At 42.3% G+C, this 15525-nt stretch overlaps 1 protein-coding gene across 3 annotated transcripts in view; it reads right to left on the bottom strand.

The window, feature by feature from the left end:
* The window catches only part of MTMR1 (myotubularin related protein 1), a 73561-nt gene extending 58272 nt beyond the window's left edge, over window positions 1–15289 (bottom strand). For 2 of the 3 annotated variants that reach the window (XM_009235368.4, XM_054545196.2), the window contains exons 1-2: window positions 14989–15289; window positions 9286–9391 (exon numbers count right to left, since the gene is read on the bottom strand). In XM_009235368.4, coding sequence (XP_009233643.1) covers window positions 9286–9391; window positions 14989–15143 — 261 coding nt within the window. In that variant the 5' untranslated portion in view covers window positions 15144–15289. The remainder of the gene's footprint in view (window positions 1–9285; window positions 9392–14988) is intronic. The other variant, XM_009235369.4, reaches the window with a different exon arrangement.
* Window positions 15290–15525: the final 236 nt, after the last annotated feature.

The following is a 15525-nucleotide window of genomic DNA, read 5'->3' as shown; positions in this document are numbered from 1 at the left end:
TTTTTAATTGACTAGTAGAAAGATAACTGTTGATATTCTTGTCGTTAACTAAATTTATTATAAGAAACATAATAGTTAACTTCTAACATCTTTTTTAGTATAACTATATTTTTCAGTTGTTATATAGTTATATATATAACTGAAATATAACTATATATTTCAGTTGTTATATAAATCTAACATAAGAAACACAATAGTTAACTTCTAACATCTTTTTTAGCATAACTGTATTTTTCAGTTGTTATAAATACAATGATACAAATTTTTACATGTAATATAGAATCATTCAGCAGTCTAAAAATCTTGACTTTTAAAATTAAACTTTAAATTTTGGGATAATTGTAGAACCACATGCAGTTGTGAGAAATAATACAGATTCCATGTACCAGTGACCCAATTTCCTCAATCGTAGCATATTACAAAATTATAGTACAATATCAGAACCAGGATATTGGCATTGATTACAATCAAGATGCAGAAAAATTTCATCACTACAATGAACTCTACTGTTGACCTTTTATAGCCACATCTTACTCCCCTCCCTGCTTTCCTCTCTTCTTGGCCCCTGGCAATCACTCATCTATCTTTATTTCTATCATTTTGCCATTTGAAGAATGTCATATAAATGAAGTCATACAGTATGTAACCTTTTGGTACTGCCATTTTTTTACTCACGTAATTCCTTTAAGATTCATCCAAGTTGCTTGTGTATATCATTATTTCTTTTTATTGTTGAGTAATATAGTCCATAGCATGGATGTACTACAATTTGTTTAACAATATACCTGATGAAGAACATCTGGGTGGGTTCCAGTTTTCGGTGATTATGAATAAAACTGTTAAAAACATTCATGTACAGGTTTTTATGCAAATATAAGATTTAATTTCTCTTGGACAAATGCCCAGGAGTACAATTGTTTGGTCATATGGCAGGTGCACATTTCGTTTTTAAGAAACTGCCAGACTGTGTTTCCAGAGTGGCTGTACCATTTTACATTCCCATCAGCAATCAGTGAATAATCTGGTTCTCCACATTTGGTGTCACTTTTTAAAAATTTCTAACCATTCCAATAGGATATAGTGATATCTCACTGTGACTTTAATTTATATTCCCCTATTGAGAAATGATGTTGAACGTCTTTTCACGTGCTTGCCTGCCATGTGTATATCTTCTTTGTTGAGATGCCTCATGTTTTTTGCTGATTTTCTAATTGGATGGTTTGATGTTTTTACTGTCGAGTTTCAAATATTCCTTATACATTCTAAATACTAGTCATCTGTCAGATACGAGGTGTGCAAATATTGTCTTCCACTCTGTAGCTTGTCTTTTCATCTTCACAGAGTCTTTCACAGAGCAAAAGATTTTAAATTTTGATCAATTTTTTCCTTTTATGGATTGTGCTTTTGGTGTAAAGTTTAAGAATGATTTACCTAGCCCCAGATCCTTAAGATTTTCTTTTTTCTGTAAAAGTTTTATATTTTTAAGTTTGTGATTCATTTTGAGTTAATTTTTGTATAAGACGTGACACTTAGATCAAGGTTTTGTTTTGTTTTGTTTGTCTATAGATGTCCAATTACTCCAGCAGCATTTGTTGAAAAGCCTATCTTTCAACCATTAAATTGTTTTCATGTCTTGGTGGAAAAAAAAAATCGGTTGAGCATATTTCTGTGGGATGACTTCTAGGTTCTCTGCTCTGTTCCACTGATCTATGTGTCTGTACCTCTGCCATAGTCTTGATTACTGTAGCTATACAACATGTCTTGAAGTCATTTAGACTGATTCTTCCCACTTTATTCTTCAAAATTGTTTCAGCTACTTCAGTTCCTTTGCCTTTCCATAAGTTTTAAATCTATTATCTACAAAAAATCTTTCTGGGATTTTGATAGGAATTGTGCTAAATGTGTATATCAATTAGGGGAGAAGTGACATCTTCCCTATATTGAATCATCCAAATACATGAACAACACTGTGTGTCTCCATTAATTTAGATTTTCTTTGATTTCTTTAATCAATATTTGATAGTTTTCAGCTTATGAGTCCTGTTCACGTCTTATTAGATTTATACTTGCTATGGTTGGAATATATCCCCAAAATTTCATAAGAAAATATTTGCAAATCACATCTCTGGCAAGGTATTAATACCCAGAACATATAAAAAAAACTCCTACATCTCAACAGCAACAACAAAAACCACAAACATCACAAATAACAACTGTTGGCAAGAACATCAAGAAATTAGAACCTTTGTGTACTGTCGGAGGGAATGTAAAATGGTACAGCCACTGTAGGGGTTTGAACATGTCCCCTAAATTTCATGTATTGGAAACTGAATCCCCAAATTCATGTTGACTGAAGGTAGGGCCTTTGGAAAGTAATTGGGATTAGATATGGTCATCAGGGTAGGGCTTCCATGATGGGACTGGTGACTTTATAAGAAGACAGATCTGAGCTAGCAGGTTTGCTCTATCTTGCCATGTGATGTCTCCTGCCATGTCATGATGCAGCAGGAAGGCCCTGACCAGATGCTCACCCCTCAAACTTGGACCTCCCAGCCTCTAGAACTGAAAGTAAAAAATTTATTTTCTTTATAAATTACCCAGTCTGTGGCATTCTGTTACAGCAGTAGAAAATGGACTAAGACAATACCTAAGTATTTCATTGTTATAATACTACTGTAAATGGCACTGTGTTTTTAATTTTGGTCCCCACGTGCTGCTAGTACATAGAAATACAGCTCACTTTTGTATATTAATCTTATATCTATATTGTCTTGTATCCTGTGACCACGCTAAACTCACTTATTAGATTTAGGAGGTTTTTTTGCTTACTGTGTTCTTTCTTCCTTCCTGGGGTCTCAGGATTCCTCCTTTTATTGCTTCCTTTCTGTTCAGAGAACTTTCTTTAGCCATTCTTTTAGGACAGGTATGCTAGTGACAACCTCTCTTCCAGTTTTCCTTCATCTGAAAATGTCTTGATTTCCTCTTCATTCCTGTAGCATATTTTTACACGGTTGATTTTTTTCTTTGAGCACTTGAAAAATGTTGTGCCACTTCCTTCTGACCTTCATGGTTTCTGAAGAGAAATCCACTGTCATTAGAATTAATTTTCCTTGCAGGTAAAGTGTTATTTCTCTTACTACTTTCAATATTTTTTTCTTTGTTTTCAGTTTTCAGAAATTTGACTATAATGTGTCTTTGTGTGAATTTGAAGGGATTTCTCTCATTTGGGATTCACTCAGCTTCTTGCATCTGTAGGCTTATGTGTTTTGCCAAATTTGGGGAGCTTCCAGCCATTACTTCTTCAGGTGCTTTTTCAGCCCCATCCCCTCTCTCTCCTTTGGGACTTTGATGACATCAGTGTTAGATCTTTTGTTATACTCCCACAATTCCCTGAGGCTCTGTTCATTTATCTCTGTTATTCAAATTGGGTCATTTCTATTGTTCAGTTTTCAAGTTCACAGATTCTTTTTGTCTGTCCTCTCTATTATGTGTTGAACCTATCCTTTGAGTTTATTTCATTTATTGTATTTTCTAGTTTTAAAATTTCCATCTGGTTCTTCTTTGTCTCTTACATTTCTTTGTGGAAACTTCTCTATTTTTTTTTTTCATTGTTTGTTTCAAGCATATCTGTAATTGCTTATTGAAGCAATTTTATGATGACTTCTTTAAAATCTAACATCTCTATCATCTCAGTTTTGACATCTGTTGATTCTCTTTTTTCATTCAGTTTGAGATCTTCCTCATTCTTAGTATAACAAGTGATTTTTCATTAAAATCTGCACATTTGGGGCATTATGTTTTAAGACTCTGGATCTTATTCAAACCCTCTGTTTAAGCTGGCTTTCTCTGACACTGCTCCAACAGAAGAGGGGCACTACTTCATTACTTCTAGGTAGGGGTAGGAGTCCAGGTTCCGTACTCAGCCTCCACTGACACTGCAGAGTGGAGGGCTCCTCGTTACTGCTGAGCAGGGGTGAGAGTTCTAGCTCCCAGCTAGGCTTCCACAGAAACCTCCCTGGCTGAGAGAAAAAGGGGTGCCTCATTGCTGCCCTTGATATGGCCTCTACTGACACCACAGTAGAAGGGGCAACCTGCCTACCCATTGATGACAGTGAAAGTCATGACTCTTCACTAGGTCTCCCCTGACACCGCCACCACTGCAGGGAGTTGGGATGCCTCATTATAGCCCGGCAAGGGTGGAAACCAGGCTCTCCCAACTGGCTTTGTTGGTGGGGTGGGTGTGGGGTCATAATTTTTTCTGCGGTGTTTGGCTGGAGTAGAGTAGTTAGTGTGTTTTCTTTTTGCTAGGTGCCCCTTTCCTGGTCCTCTGGCTAGACAGAGTAGGCTTTTCTTATCTGCGCCTGTTGGCATTTCTGACTCACTGGTTTCTTCGGCAATGAGTCTGGGACGTACGTGGCTAAAACAAACCCAGGAAACTCACAACCATGTCATTCCTTGGGTCTTGAGGTCCCTAGCTAGTCTGCCTTTTCTACCTTTCAGAGTATTCTTATGTTTATTTTGTAGATAATGTCCAAGGTTTTTAGTTGTACTTAGTATGAAGAATAAGAGAAAATATATTTGCTCCATTTTTTCCAGAAACAGAAGTCTAAATCTTAACATTTTTAAGAAATAATTATTTCCCACAAAAACCATGATAGGATAGCACTCTTCTGCCTATTACAGTGGTTACAAAACTGGAGGCCTATGGTTTTTAAAAAAAATTTAATTGCTGTTAGGTGGGCATTCTGTACTCTCCAGTTCTCTACAGCACTCCTCCATGTCTGCCTAGATTTGTGAATTGTTCCATGAAGGCATCTGAGTTTGCAACCTCTGATTTATAAGTCACAAGGCCAGGCTATAGATTACAGAAGTAGATTTTGAAGGTTCATGCTAAAGCTTCCCTTTTCATAGACTAGGGCCCAATTTAAGAAATGTTAACCAAGACCTAGCTCAAGCATAATGAAGTCTTTCCTATACTCTGCCTTTGACTTCCCTCCAAATTTAATTACTGTACTATCCCATCCAATGATTAAACTTAGTATAAGGCCATCTCCATTTTCTCATTTTTCTTCAGAATGTTTAGAGAAGAGATATAGCTACTGTGTGTGTGTGGGTGAGGGAAGGAGAACAGAGAAGAGCTGATGATAATGATGAAGCAAGAGGAAGGAAGATGATCACATTAAAACTATAGTGTCCTAATTTTCATAAAGCTGGCCCAGATCAAATTCTTTTCAACACAATTGAATAATGTTCTAGCAAGAAAGGCATTTAGAGGTGAATAATCTAATCCAAGCCCCTTTATCCTTCCAGAAAAGGAAACTGAGCCTCAGAGACTATACAAGGTCACAAGCTAACCAATATTGTTTGTACTACTCCATCATGTTCTCTTTTCATAGCCTAGTCCTACTTTCCAAACAATGGAAGCTGTGATCAACGATGTCACTTCTACTAATAGTTCCTAAAAATGTTTCCATTTGTAACTGTATTATTTCATCTAATCTACAGAAGATTACATTCAAATTTTGTTCTTAAAATTTCTGACAAATTCAAGAGAGATTTTTTACCATTTGTTAGCCTAGTAAAAATGAAAGCAATTGAGTTGGTAGTGGAGGGGGGACAAGCAAAACAAATATTTTATTACATTTTGTCTAATAGTCTTAATTAACAGGCCAATCTTCAGGATGACTCGGTATTAAATCAGGCATTTATTAATTTAGCTGCCACACAATTCAGTATAATAGCTATCTACTCTTTCAGCTGGGACAATGCTTGCTGAACTTGCCATTTCACATACCACCTCAACAAGTTTGGCTTGCTGTATCTGCAAACTGCCCATACTAATTTTATATTTATCTTTATATTGATTTAAAATCCATTCCTTTTTAATACTTTGCCTGCTCTAAGCCATAACATCCACTAAATCACAAGCCTGATGTGCTGATTTTTCTAATACACAAGAAAATAATTACATAGCTACTAAAATACGCCCATGGACATACCATCTAAACTCATGTCATGTGATACCAGCGATATTCTTACTGTACTTTAGATGAGCTGACCCTGGGCTGACTGACAATTTATGATATGAGTAAATAATAACATAATTATTCTCCAATATCTGAGTTGCTAATTATTCAGATTCTTAGTAATATACCAGAAATGCAGGGTCCCATCACCAATTTCAACAGATAGAAACTCAGGAAGCCTAGGTTTTCAGATTTTATCATGCATAAGAAATATATGAGACACTTGTTTCCCTCCCTCAGAGACTCTGATTCAGTAAATCTGGGATGGAGCCCGGGAAGCTGCATTTTTACAGGTGCTCCAGAGAATGCTGTCTTGGGAAGACCCAAGGGTCACATTTTCAAAAACAGTGGATGAGGCTGGGTGTGGTGGCTCACACCTGTAATCCCAGCACTTTGGGAGGCCGAGATGGGAGGATCGCTTGAGCCCAGGAGTTCAAGACCAGCCTGGGCAACATAGTAAGACCCCATCTCTATTAAAAAAAAAAAAAGAAGAAGAAGAAGAAAAAAAAAAAAGAAAAGCAGTGGATGGGAATGGAGGTGGGACAAAATCTTAAAATCACTCTAGCTTTTCAATAGGATGACTTGAGTTCAAATCCCAAGTCTAACTGTATGACCCTAAGCAAGTCATTTCATCTCTCTAGGCCTCGGTTTCCTCATCCATTAAATGATGATTGTAATAATAGCTACCTCAATGGACTTTTTTAAAGAAGCAAGATCTCTTTATGTTGTCTAGGCTAGAGTGCATTGGCTTTTCACAAGTGTGATCACAGCACACTGCAGCCTTGAACTCCTGGACTCAAGTGACCCTCCCATCTTAGCCTTCCAAGTAGCTGAGACTACAGGCCACCACACCCAGGTTCACTAGGTTGTTTTAAGGCTTAAATGGATGACATGTCAAAAAGCATTACAAAACCACAGAGCCTATATGTGTTAGAGGGTTGATGATGATGATGATGATGACATAGAACCATTCTCGACAGCCTGTTACAACTCAGAAGACAATCAGCATTTCAAATAAGATGCCAAGTGCTCTGCTCCATATAAACATCTGCTCCCATTTAATTACTGATGTTGAGTTTAATCTATAATAAATTAGCCCCCAAATTAAGTGTGTATTTCAAATAAGACATTTACACAACAGATAATTTCAAATATCAACTGATGACTGCAACTTAAATCCTCAAGGAACTTTATCTGGATCTTCAGGGTCAACCCCATGCAATAGCTCCCATGCCAGAGGGGTCCCAAAGGCCCATTTTGGTTACCCTGATTTTAAGAACTACTTTATAGGGAGCATGTACAATTATCCTTGTGGTTTAGAAATATTTTATGTATTTATTATGTAAAAAAAAAACTCTCCTTGAAAGTGTAACAACCCCTGAATTATAAATTTAACACCAACTTTTCAGATTTGGCTACAGGGCAAATATAACAAAGACAATTATAAAACATGCTCCCTTACAATAATTCATCAAAGACTTTAGCTATGATCTGATGTAGGAACTTACAATTTAGTTTCCAAAAGAAAGAAAGCCTTATTTTTTCTGAATACCATCTGTTCAACCATTCCAACATGAGCCAATTCTGCTACACAAAATTTGTAAATAGACTAAGATTGAAAAAACTTAGTTGCTTCATGTTAAAGTACAGATTCAGTCTGATCTATTCATGCAATGTTAGAAAGCTATGCACACAGTCGACATTCAATCTTTTATAGGACACACACAACACTAACAACTATTCAACCTTAATGAAAACATTACAGTTAACTCATAATTGTCCATAAAGAAAATCACCCCGAAGTGTGAGAGCTATTCTCTGCTAAAATGGGTTCTGAAGTCTCTCTACTCAGCAGGCAGTTTCTCAGCTAAGGTGCAGGCAATAGGGCAACTGGAACTGATGCGATCCGCAGCTGCTCAGTGACCAGCCATTCATGCATCAGTGATGCAGCAAATGCTTCTCCCACCTGGAGACAGCGTGTTTGCCCGACCAGGTTTTAAGGTCCAGGAGCCCCAGCTGCTCTTTTATGGGCAAACATGAACACCAGATAGCAGGAAAAATGATTAAGAAATACACTGTCGCTCTTCTAGCTGGGCAGATTATCCAATTTCTGCTAATCCACAGCTATGCCTTCCTTTGGTAGGCATAATCAACAGCATCTGCCAGTTTGGATGAGGCAAGAGACAGCACCATAGCCAAATCTCAATTAGTTGGCCTCCTGAGCCTGTTTCTGCACTTGTTATTACCCTATGAGCTCTAAAGAGGAACTGAAGATAAAGCTCCTAAACAAGGAGTACCTATTAAGAATTAATTAGGATCTTTACTGTAATTCTTGATATTTGTAAGATTTGATGTCTGGCAAGGACCATGATATTGAGAGACTATTAACTAATGGTAGTCTGGGATACCAAATGCATTTTACACACACTTGTGAAAATCAATCATCTCTTACTAGCAGGCAAAAATGACTACTAATAAACAGAAACCTCAATTTAGGCAAACATTACTACTGAAATATAAATGTGATTTCATTTAATGTACCTATTAATAGTTTATTGACATTAAAATGAAGTTAGTCTTTAGCCTTAACAAAGATGGAACAAGCGATTTTTTTGATTTGTTAATTGATTCAATATTTATTGAGCAACTGTTATGCTCCAGGATTGTGCCTGGGAAGCCAGTGGTGAGTAAAACTGCCCTAGTCTCTGCTGACAAGGAGCTTATCACTTAAATTTAGAATAAGCAGGGAATCTAACTTTTAAAACAAACAAAAAGAGATTTTCACTTCAGTAAGGACTGAAAAATGAGGCTGCCCATACAATACTCTTTTGAGATTCTGGAAGGATTTTTATACATTCTAGTATCACATGTTAATGCTGAATACTCACAGATAATACATAAATTAAAAAAAGTATGAAGTTAGGGAAGTATTGTACATCAAGATATTTTCTGAAACTCACAATACTAACAAAGAAGCTATATGCATTTATTATTATAAAACGGAACTTGATTTTTAAAAGAATCATCGTCATCTAAAGACAGCTTCTCCTCTCAATTACAAAACTATGACTACATGTACTGGATACTGGTAAAATTTCTCTTCTACATTTCAGATCTAACAACAGAGAACCTTTCATCCTTATTCTCGAGCAAATGGCCGTGTTGCATCAAACGGCCAACAGCTCACTTGAATTAAAACTGCAAAGCTTCCTGGCTACTTAGCATACTGAAAATGAATTAAACACTCAATGTTGCTTACCTTGTAATCTCTGGATACATTTTCTGATGTCACTGAACCTGAAATCTGACTAGAAATTGTAGCAGCTATAAGCTGTTTACACCATTCAACATGTGATCCTGTGGGACTAAAAAAATAGCATGGATTACAAAACGTTATATCATAGGATCTCAGTGAAAAAATTAGCACTGAATAGGAATATGATAACACTTCTTTTTTTAGATGAACTAACTAGACTCTTTCGTTACCTTTACATTTAATGTAAGAACTGAAATAGCGACTGACAACTAGGAAATAAGATTAGGTTCCAGGTTAATTTTAAATGAATCACCCAATTTTCTCAAAAAAAGTTGAAGATTCTAGGTGTTAGTTAAGCTTACTATTCTCTACCATTTAATGGAATTTTACTCCATTAAAATTATATGGAAGAAATACTTCTTTTTTTTTTTTTTTTTTGAGACGGGGTCTCACTCTGTCACCCAGACTGGAGTGCAGTGGCGCAATCTCAGCTCACTGCAACCTCCCAGGTTCAAGTGATCCTCCCACCTCAGCCTCCTATGTAGCTGGGACTACAGGCACATGCCACCAGGCTCGGCGTGTGTGTGTGTGTGTGTGTGTGTGTGTGTGCGCGCGCGTGCGTGTAGACAGGGTTTTGCCATGTTTCCCAGGCACATGCCACCAGGCTCGGCGTGTGTGTGTGTGTGTGTGTGTGTGCGCGCACACGCGCGTGTAGACGGGGTTTTGCCATGTTTCCCAGGCTAGTCTCGAATTCCTGGGCTCAAGTGATCCACCCACCTTAGCCTCCCAAAGTGCTAGGATTACAGGCATGAGCCACCACACCCAGCCAGGAGAAATATGTGAAATATTTATCTTACAGCATAGGCTTCTCAAACGTTCAATCAATTTCATGTTGGTAGTTTTAAATCTAGAAAATAGTGTACTTTTGAGTGAAGCAAAGTGACTCAGAAAAGTAAAGCTGGTCATGAGATTTATAAATTACAGCCTAGAAAAATGATGTTCTCTGTGTAGTACTAACAATACCTTACACTTCTATAAGTGCTCTGACAACTTACACATGGTTTTTATTTATTATTATTATTTTTTTTTTGAGACAGAGTCTTGTTCTGTCACCCAGGCTGGAGTGCAGTGGCGCAATCTCGGCTCACTGCAACCTTTGCCCTTCTGGGTTCAAGCAATTCTCCTGCCTCAGCCTCCCTAGTAGCTAGGCGTGTGCCACCATGCCTGGCTAATTTTTGTATTTTTAGTAGAGACGGGTTTTCACCATGTTGGCCAGGCTGGTCTCAAACTCCTGACCTCAGGTGATCCGCCCGCCTTGGCCTCCCAAAGTGCTGGGATTACAGGCACCAATGGTTTTTATTATATCAGAGCCTCACAACCATGGTGTGATGAGAAGGCAGAACAGGGACTAGCCAACTTGTCTTTGAGGAGAGAAAATCGAGGCACAGAGGTGACATGCCCTGTGAGAAAGTGGCTGTCCTCAACAGGACATGGAACAACCAATAGCGACTGACTCACTGCACTGAAACCAGCAGCACAGATGCGAGCCAACCGCGTTATATGAAAACACAGCAATGCAAAGAAAATGTCATCTTTCACTCCCACAGAGCTCTGAGGCATCAAAGCATTTTCACACATGTAGCCTTGCCCAGCCTCACAGTGACCCATTTTACAGATGAAAAAATTAAGGTCCAGTTTTGCCCAAGGTCACACGACTGGCAAGTGGTCGGGCTGTACTCACCTGACCTAAAAGACCACGTAAGCCAACTAGCGCAGTGAGAGATTTAACAATTGCCCCCAGAGGCCAGGTTCCTCTCACAATTTGGCAAAACACTAGGAAATCAAACTAGAGGGCTAAAAACACTGACAAAAGTTTACCTTGCAGGTAGCTTTCACTGTAAAGAATGTTTCAGGCCTTTAAAAAAAAAAATCATATCACTCATTAAACCCACACTCACGTATCTGAAGGACAGAAACACCTGGAATCCCCAGGCAATATGGAAAATGACCCAAATAGTAAAAGAAAGAAAACTGAAGTTCTATGCTAGTGATCCAAATTGCAGTCTCTGATCAAAACAGACCAGAGGTTATCTGTATGGTTGAAAATACCGAATGAGCAGAAACTCCTATCACATGCCAGGAATCTATATACCACAATTTCCACCTGAGGGGGAGAAGGAGGGAAAAGGGAGAAATTTGTTTCCTTTTTAAAGGTTAAGTCACTTTCATTCCCGCGTATATCATACTTTTCTTGTCATAATGCCTTTTTCTGTCAGCACCCACCAGTTGCAAATACAGGAAGAAACTGCAGAAACCCAACTGTTGAGCAAGAGTGTGACCTGTTATTACTACCTGCCTGCCCAGCATGCCTTCCCCCTTCTTCTGATAAAGAACCTCCCCTTTACTTTGGGAACTGCCCTTCCCCACAACACAGGCTTCTGTGGGGGAAAGCGGAGAAGAAGGTTGACCCCTTCCTCCACCTGCTCCCACTTGTAGGTGAGCTACCTAGGACCAGCCAATCCCAGACTTTCCTCTTGGATCCTGAAATACATGGATCTGTATCCAGAGCTGCTGGAAGCCACTCCCCACCCCACCCCACCCCTACCATCTTAAGGAACTCACAGTGATTAAAAAGTAAGGGAAAAAAAAAAAGAGAGAGGGAGAGAGAGATGGGGAGTCCCGACAACACTGTTTGCAATCCCGGCCTCAACTGTGCCTGTGGCCATCTCTCCTCCTGTCTGGAGCAGTTCTGTGAGCCAGGGCATCTCATTTGCCTTAAGCTAGATTGAACTGTGGTTTCTGTCACCTGCAACCAGAAGCATCTTGGCCAATGTAGTTACACACAGTGAAACATAGTGGGTTAGCAGACAGGAGGCCTGGACATGAGTCCTGCTTCTGTCACCAGCTAACTCCATGATCTTTGGCAAGACACATCCTCTTACAGGACCACAGCTTCCTCATTATTAATTACAGTATTCAGAAGAGAAGTGAAGGCCCTATAGTCCCAGGGACATGGCCAAGTCCCACCTATAGAGCCAGGTTCCATTCTAGAGGTCACTCTTCAAAGAAAAGTGTGAATCTGAGCTTGTTGAGCTGACAGAACTGAGAAAGGAGGCCATGATTCCTTCCCCATCCCTTCTCTGTAGTCTGTGCAATTGCCCTCTATACTTCTGGTGTCAATAACTACTTACAGGCTGGAGGCTTCCAGCTCTGTTTCTCCAACCTGGACTCTCTTGATCTCAGTGCTGATGTTGCTACAAGACATGTCCACTACTCTGGCCCAGAGACCCTGCCAATTCAACCTGTCTAAACCAGCAATCAGCCGCTCAGCCCCGCAACCTACTCCGCTCCTGTGTTTCCTAACTCAGGGTGCAGCACAGCCAGTTATCCGGCCCCCACACCCTAGAAAGCTGAGGTTTGCCTTGGAGTCCACCCAGCACTCCCCCCTCACATCTGAATGCTCACCACGTCGGGTCACTCTTACCTGGTAAGTATCTTGAAAATCCACCCAGCCCTATTCCTAGCCCAGTTCCCTTTTCCAGACCCCCATCATCCTTCTGTGAACTGCACCTGCCTCATGAATTTAAGCCTCATCTGTAAGTCCATGACTCCCCAGTTTAAATCTCCAGCCCAGACAACCCTGAACTCCAGGCTCAGATAGACCAACTGTATCTTTGACATCTATTGTGGGACATATAATTGGCATCTCAAAATTGATATGTCCAGAGCGAAGAGCCTGCTATTTTCTAACCCTGCTCCACCTTAGAAAGACTTCTCCATCTCAGCAACACAATTTTCCCACAAGCTAAAATTTTGGAATTCTCCCAGATTCTTCTCTCATACCAAACAACCAATCTTCAGCAAACCCCATCGGCTCTACCCTGCAGGTCTTCAAATTACATCTAGAATCTGACCACTTCTCCCCTCCTCTGCTCCACTCTGGCCTGAGCCACCATCTCACTTGGCTTACTACAATAGCCTCCTACTGCCAGTCTCTGCTTCAACTCCTTCGCCTTTCACTCTATTGTCCACATAGCACCATGGAGAGCCTACTGAAATCTACAACAGATGATGTCACTCCTCTGCACAAAGTCCCCAGTGGCTCCCCATGGCGTCTGAGGCTCTCCACCATCTGGCTCTGAGACTTCTCTAACGTCATCCCTTGTCTCTCCCTAGCTCCCTCCCTGCTAGTGACACCTAGTCTCCTCGCTGATCTAGGAACACTTGGCTCACATTCACCTCAGGGGCTTTGCACAGGCCTCTGACTAGAATACTATCACCCCCAGGTATCTGTATGGCTGGATCCCTCGCCTCTTTGGGGGCATTACTCAAATGTCACCTTTCTCAGGCTTTCCCTGATCATCAAAATCTCTGAAGGAAACCAGAAGATGAGGCATATTTGGGGGTGACACATTCTGGTCTCCTTTGGCTTCTTAAATGATTCTGATGCATGCCCATCCTGAGTACTTCTGTGTTCGCCTCTACCACCTATCTCATTTATCACATTCGATTTCCACTGCTGGTTGGTTTGTATTCTCCACTAGATGGTAAGCCTAGCAAAATGGTAAGGCAGCAAAAGCCCTGTTGTGCTATTCTCTGAATCGCCCAGACCTCGTGTGTGGTTGAATATTTGCAGATGAGTGAAGTCCTCATCATTTCAAGTGCTGTCTTAGCTGTGACTGGTTTTCAGTGACACTAACCACTTGGGTGATTAATTTATTAAAATATACTGTAATTACACTGAGGTAGAAACAAAAGTGAAGGGAATGTTTCTTGTTTCTGTGCTTTTGGAAACTCCCAAAAGTTTGGCACAATGGTATGACCAAGACAGGCAGGAATGGACACGTAAAACTGACTGAGCTACATTCCAACAATGCATGCTGCCTGAGTGCACTCTGGTGTCAGAGAAATGGCCAAGTTGTGGGAAAACTGGATGTTCCGGGTTACAGGATAGGCCATCTCTTGTCGTCGGAGGATGGGGTGGCCCCTCCCAGTTCGACACGGTCACTTTATGTTTCTAACTGATTTCTCTTAGTTCTGCAGCTGCCTCAGAAGCAGTAGGCTTGCTTGTGTGTTCATGAAAATAATAAACTGGTTCCCTCAAAGTGTGAAGAACTGAAAGTAAATGGTTCTGTTTTCTTGCCTCCTGAGCAGTTTGGACGTTTTCCATCTCAGATTTTTGCCTCGATCTGCACCAGCTCCCACGCCCGCGGGGTCCCGTCTCCCCGTCCTCACTCCCAACCCCCCATCAAAGACCCTAAGCAGCCACAGCAGAACTGGGGTCTTAAAACCACACGAGGCAAGGTGATGCTAAAAGAGGAGAGCCCGGGTGGGATCTCCCTCCCAAGAGGATTGGTGGCCTGGGCAGGGACAGCCAAGCGGTCGCCAAGGGCAGCAGGTGGCGGCGCGGGAAGTGGTTTGACAGCTGCGAAGCCCCTCCCGGGGTTCCAGGAGCTGGGGCTCTCGGGGCGGAAGTGAGCCAGGTGCGCGGCCCGCAGCAGGTCCGAGGGCAGCAGCCCCCGGATGGGGCGCTGAGGTTTCCGGGGGTGGGGGGAAGGAGGGGCCAGAGGGGATGAAGAGGGGCCGCCCACCCCGCCACGGCCAGGCCGTGCCCTGCGCGGCGCGCGGGGAGGGGGCGGGCGGGCCTCGCGCGGGGCCCTCGGGAGTCGGGGCGCGGGAGGCCGGGGCAGCCCGGGCCCCGCTTACCTGTCCAGGGTCTCCACGCTGGGCTGCCGGGAGCCGGCGGTGGCGCCCCCCGCGGCCCGAGGAGGCCTCCTGCCGCCCGCCGGCCCCGGGTTCGGGCCCCCGCCGCCCTCGCAGCCCGCCGCCGCCACTGCCGCCGCCGCCGCCGGCCTGTCCATGGCGCGCCGAGTCCTGCCGCCTTGGGGAAGCCGCCGTCGGGACGGGAGCGGCGGCCGGGAAGGTTTCGCCGCTCGCCTCCTGCCGCCCGCTCTACCGCCCGCCCGCCTCAGGCGGCCGCCGCCATTAGCTGTCACCTGGCGGCCCCGCGTTACCCACAAGGCCGCGCGCGCGGGGGTCGGGGGGCGGGAGCGGGGGCGGGGAGGGCGGCGCGCGGGGCCGGCGCCGGGAACCCCCACCTCGCCCAGCCCCACCTGGGCGCTCGCCCACGGAGACTTGGAGCGGGGATCTGGGACCTCCGGCTCCAGCGACCTGGGTGCGTACAGAGGCACTGGGGTTCGGAATCCCCAAACGGATTATGCGTAGCGTGCTTCACTCTATAGT

Source organism: Pongo abelii, chromosome X (genome assembly GCF_028885655.2).
Source record: "Pongo abelii isolate AG06213 chromosome X, NHGRI_mPonAbe1-v2.0_pri, whole genome shotgun sequence".
In the NCBI taxonomy this organism is placed as follows: domain Eukaryota; kingdom Metazoa; phylum Chordata; class Mammalia; order Primates; family Hominidae; genus Pongo; species Pongo abelii.
This window is presented reverse-complemented; position numbering and strand designations above follow the sequence as displayed.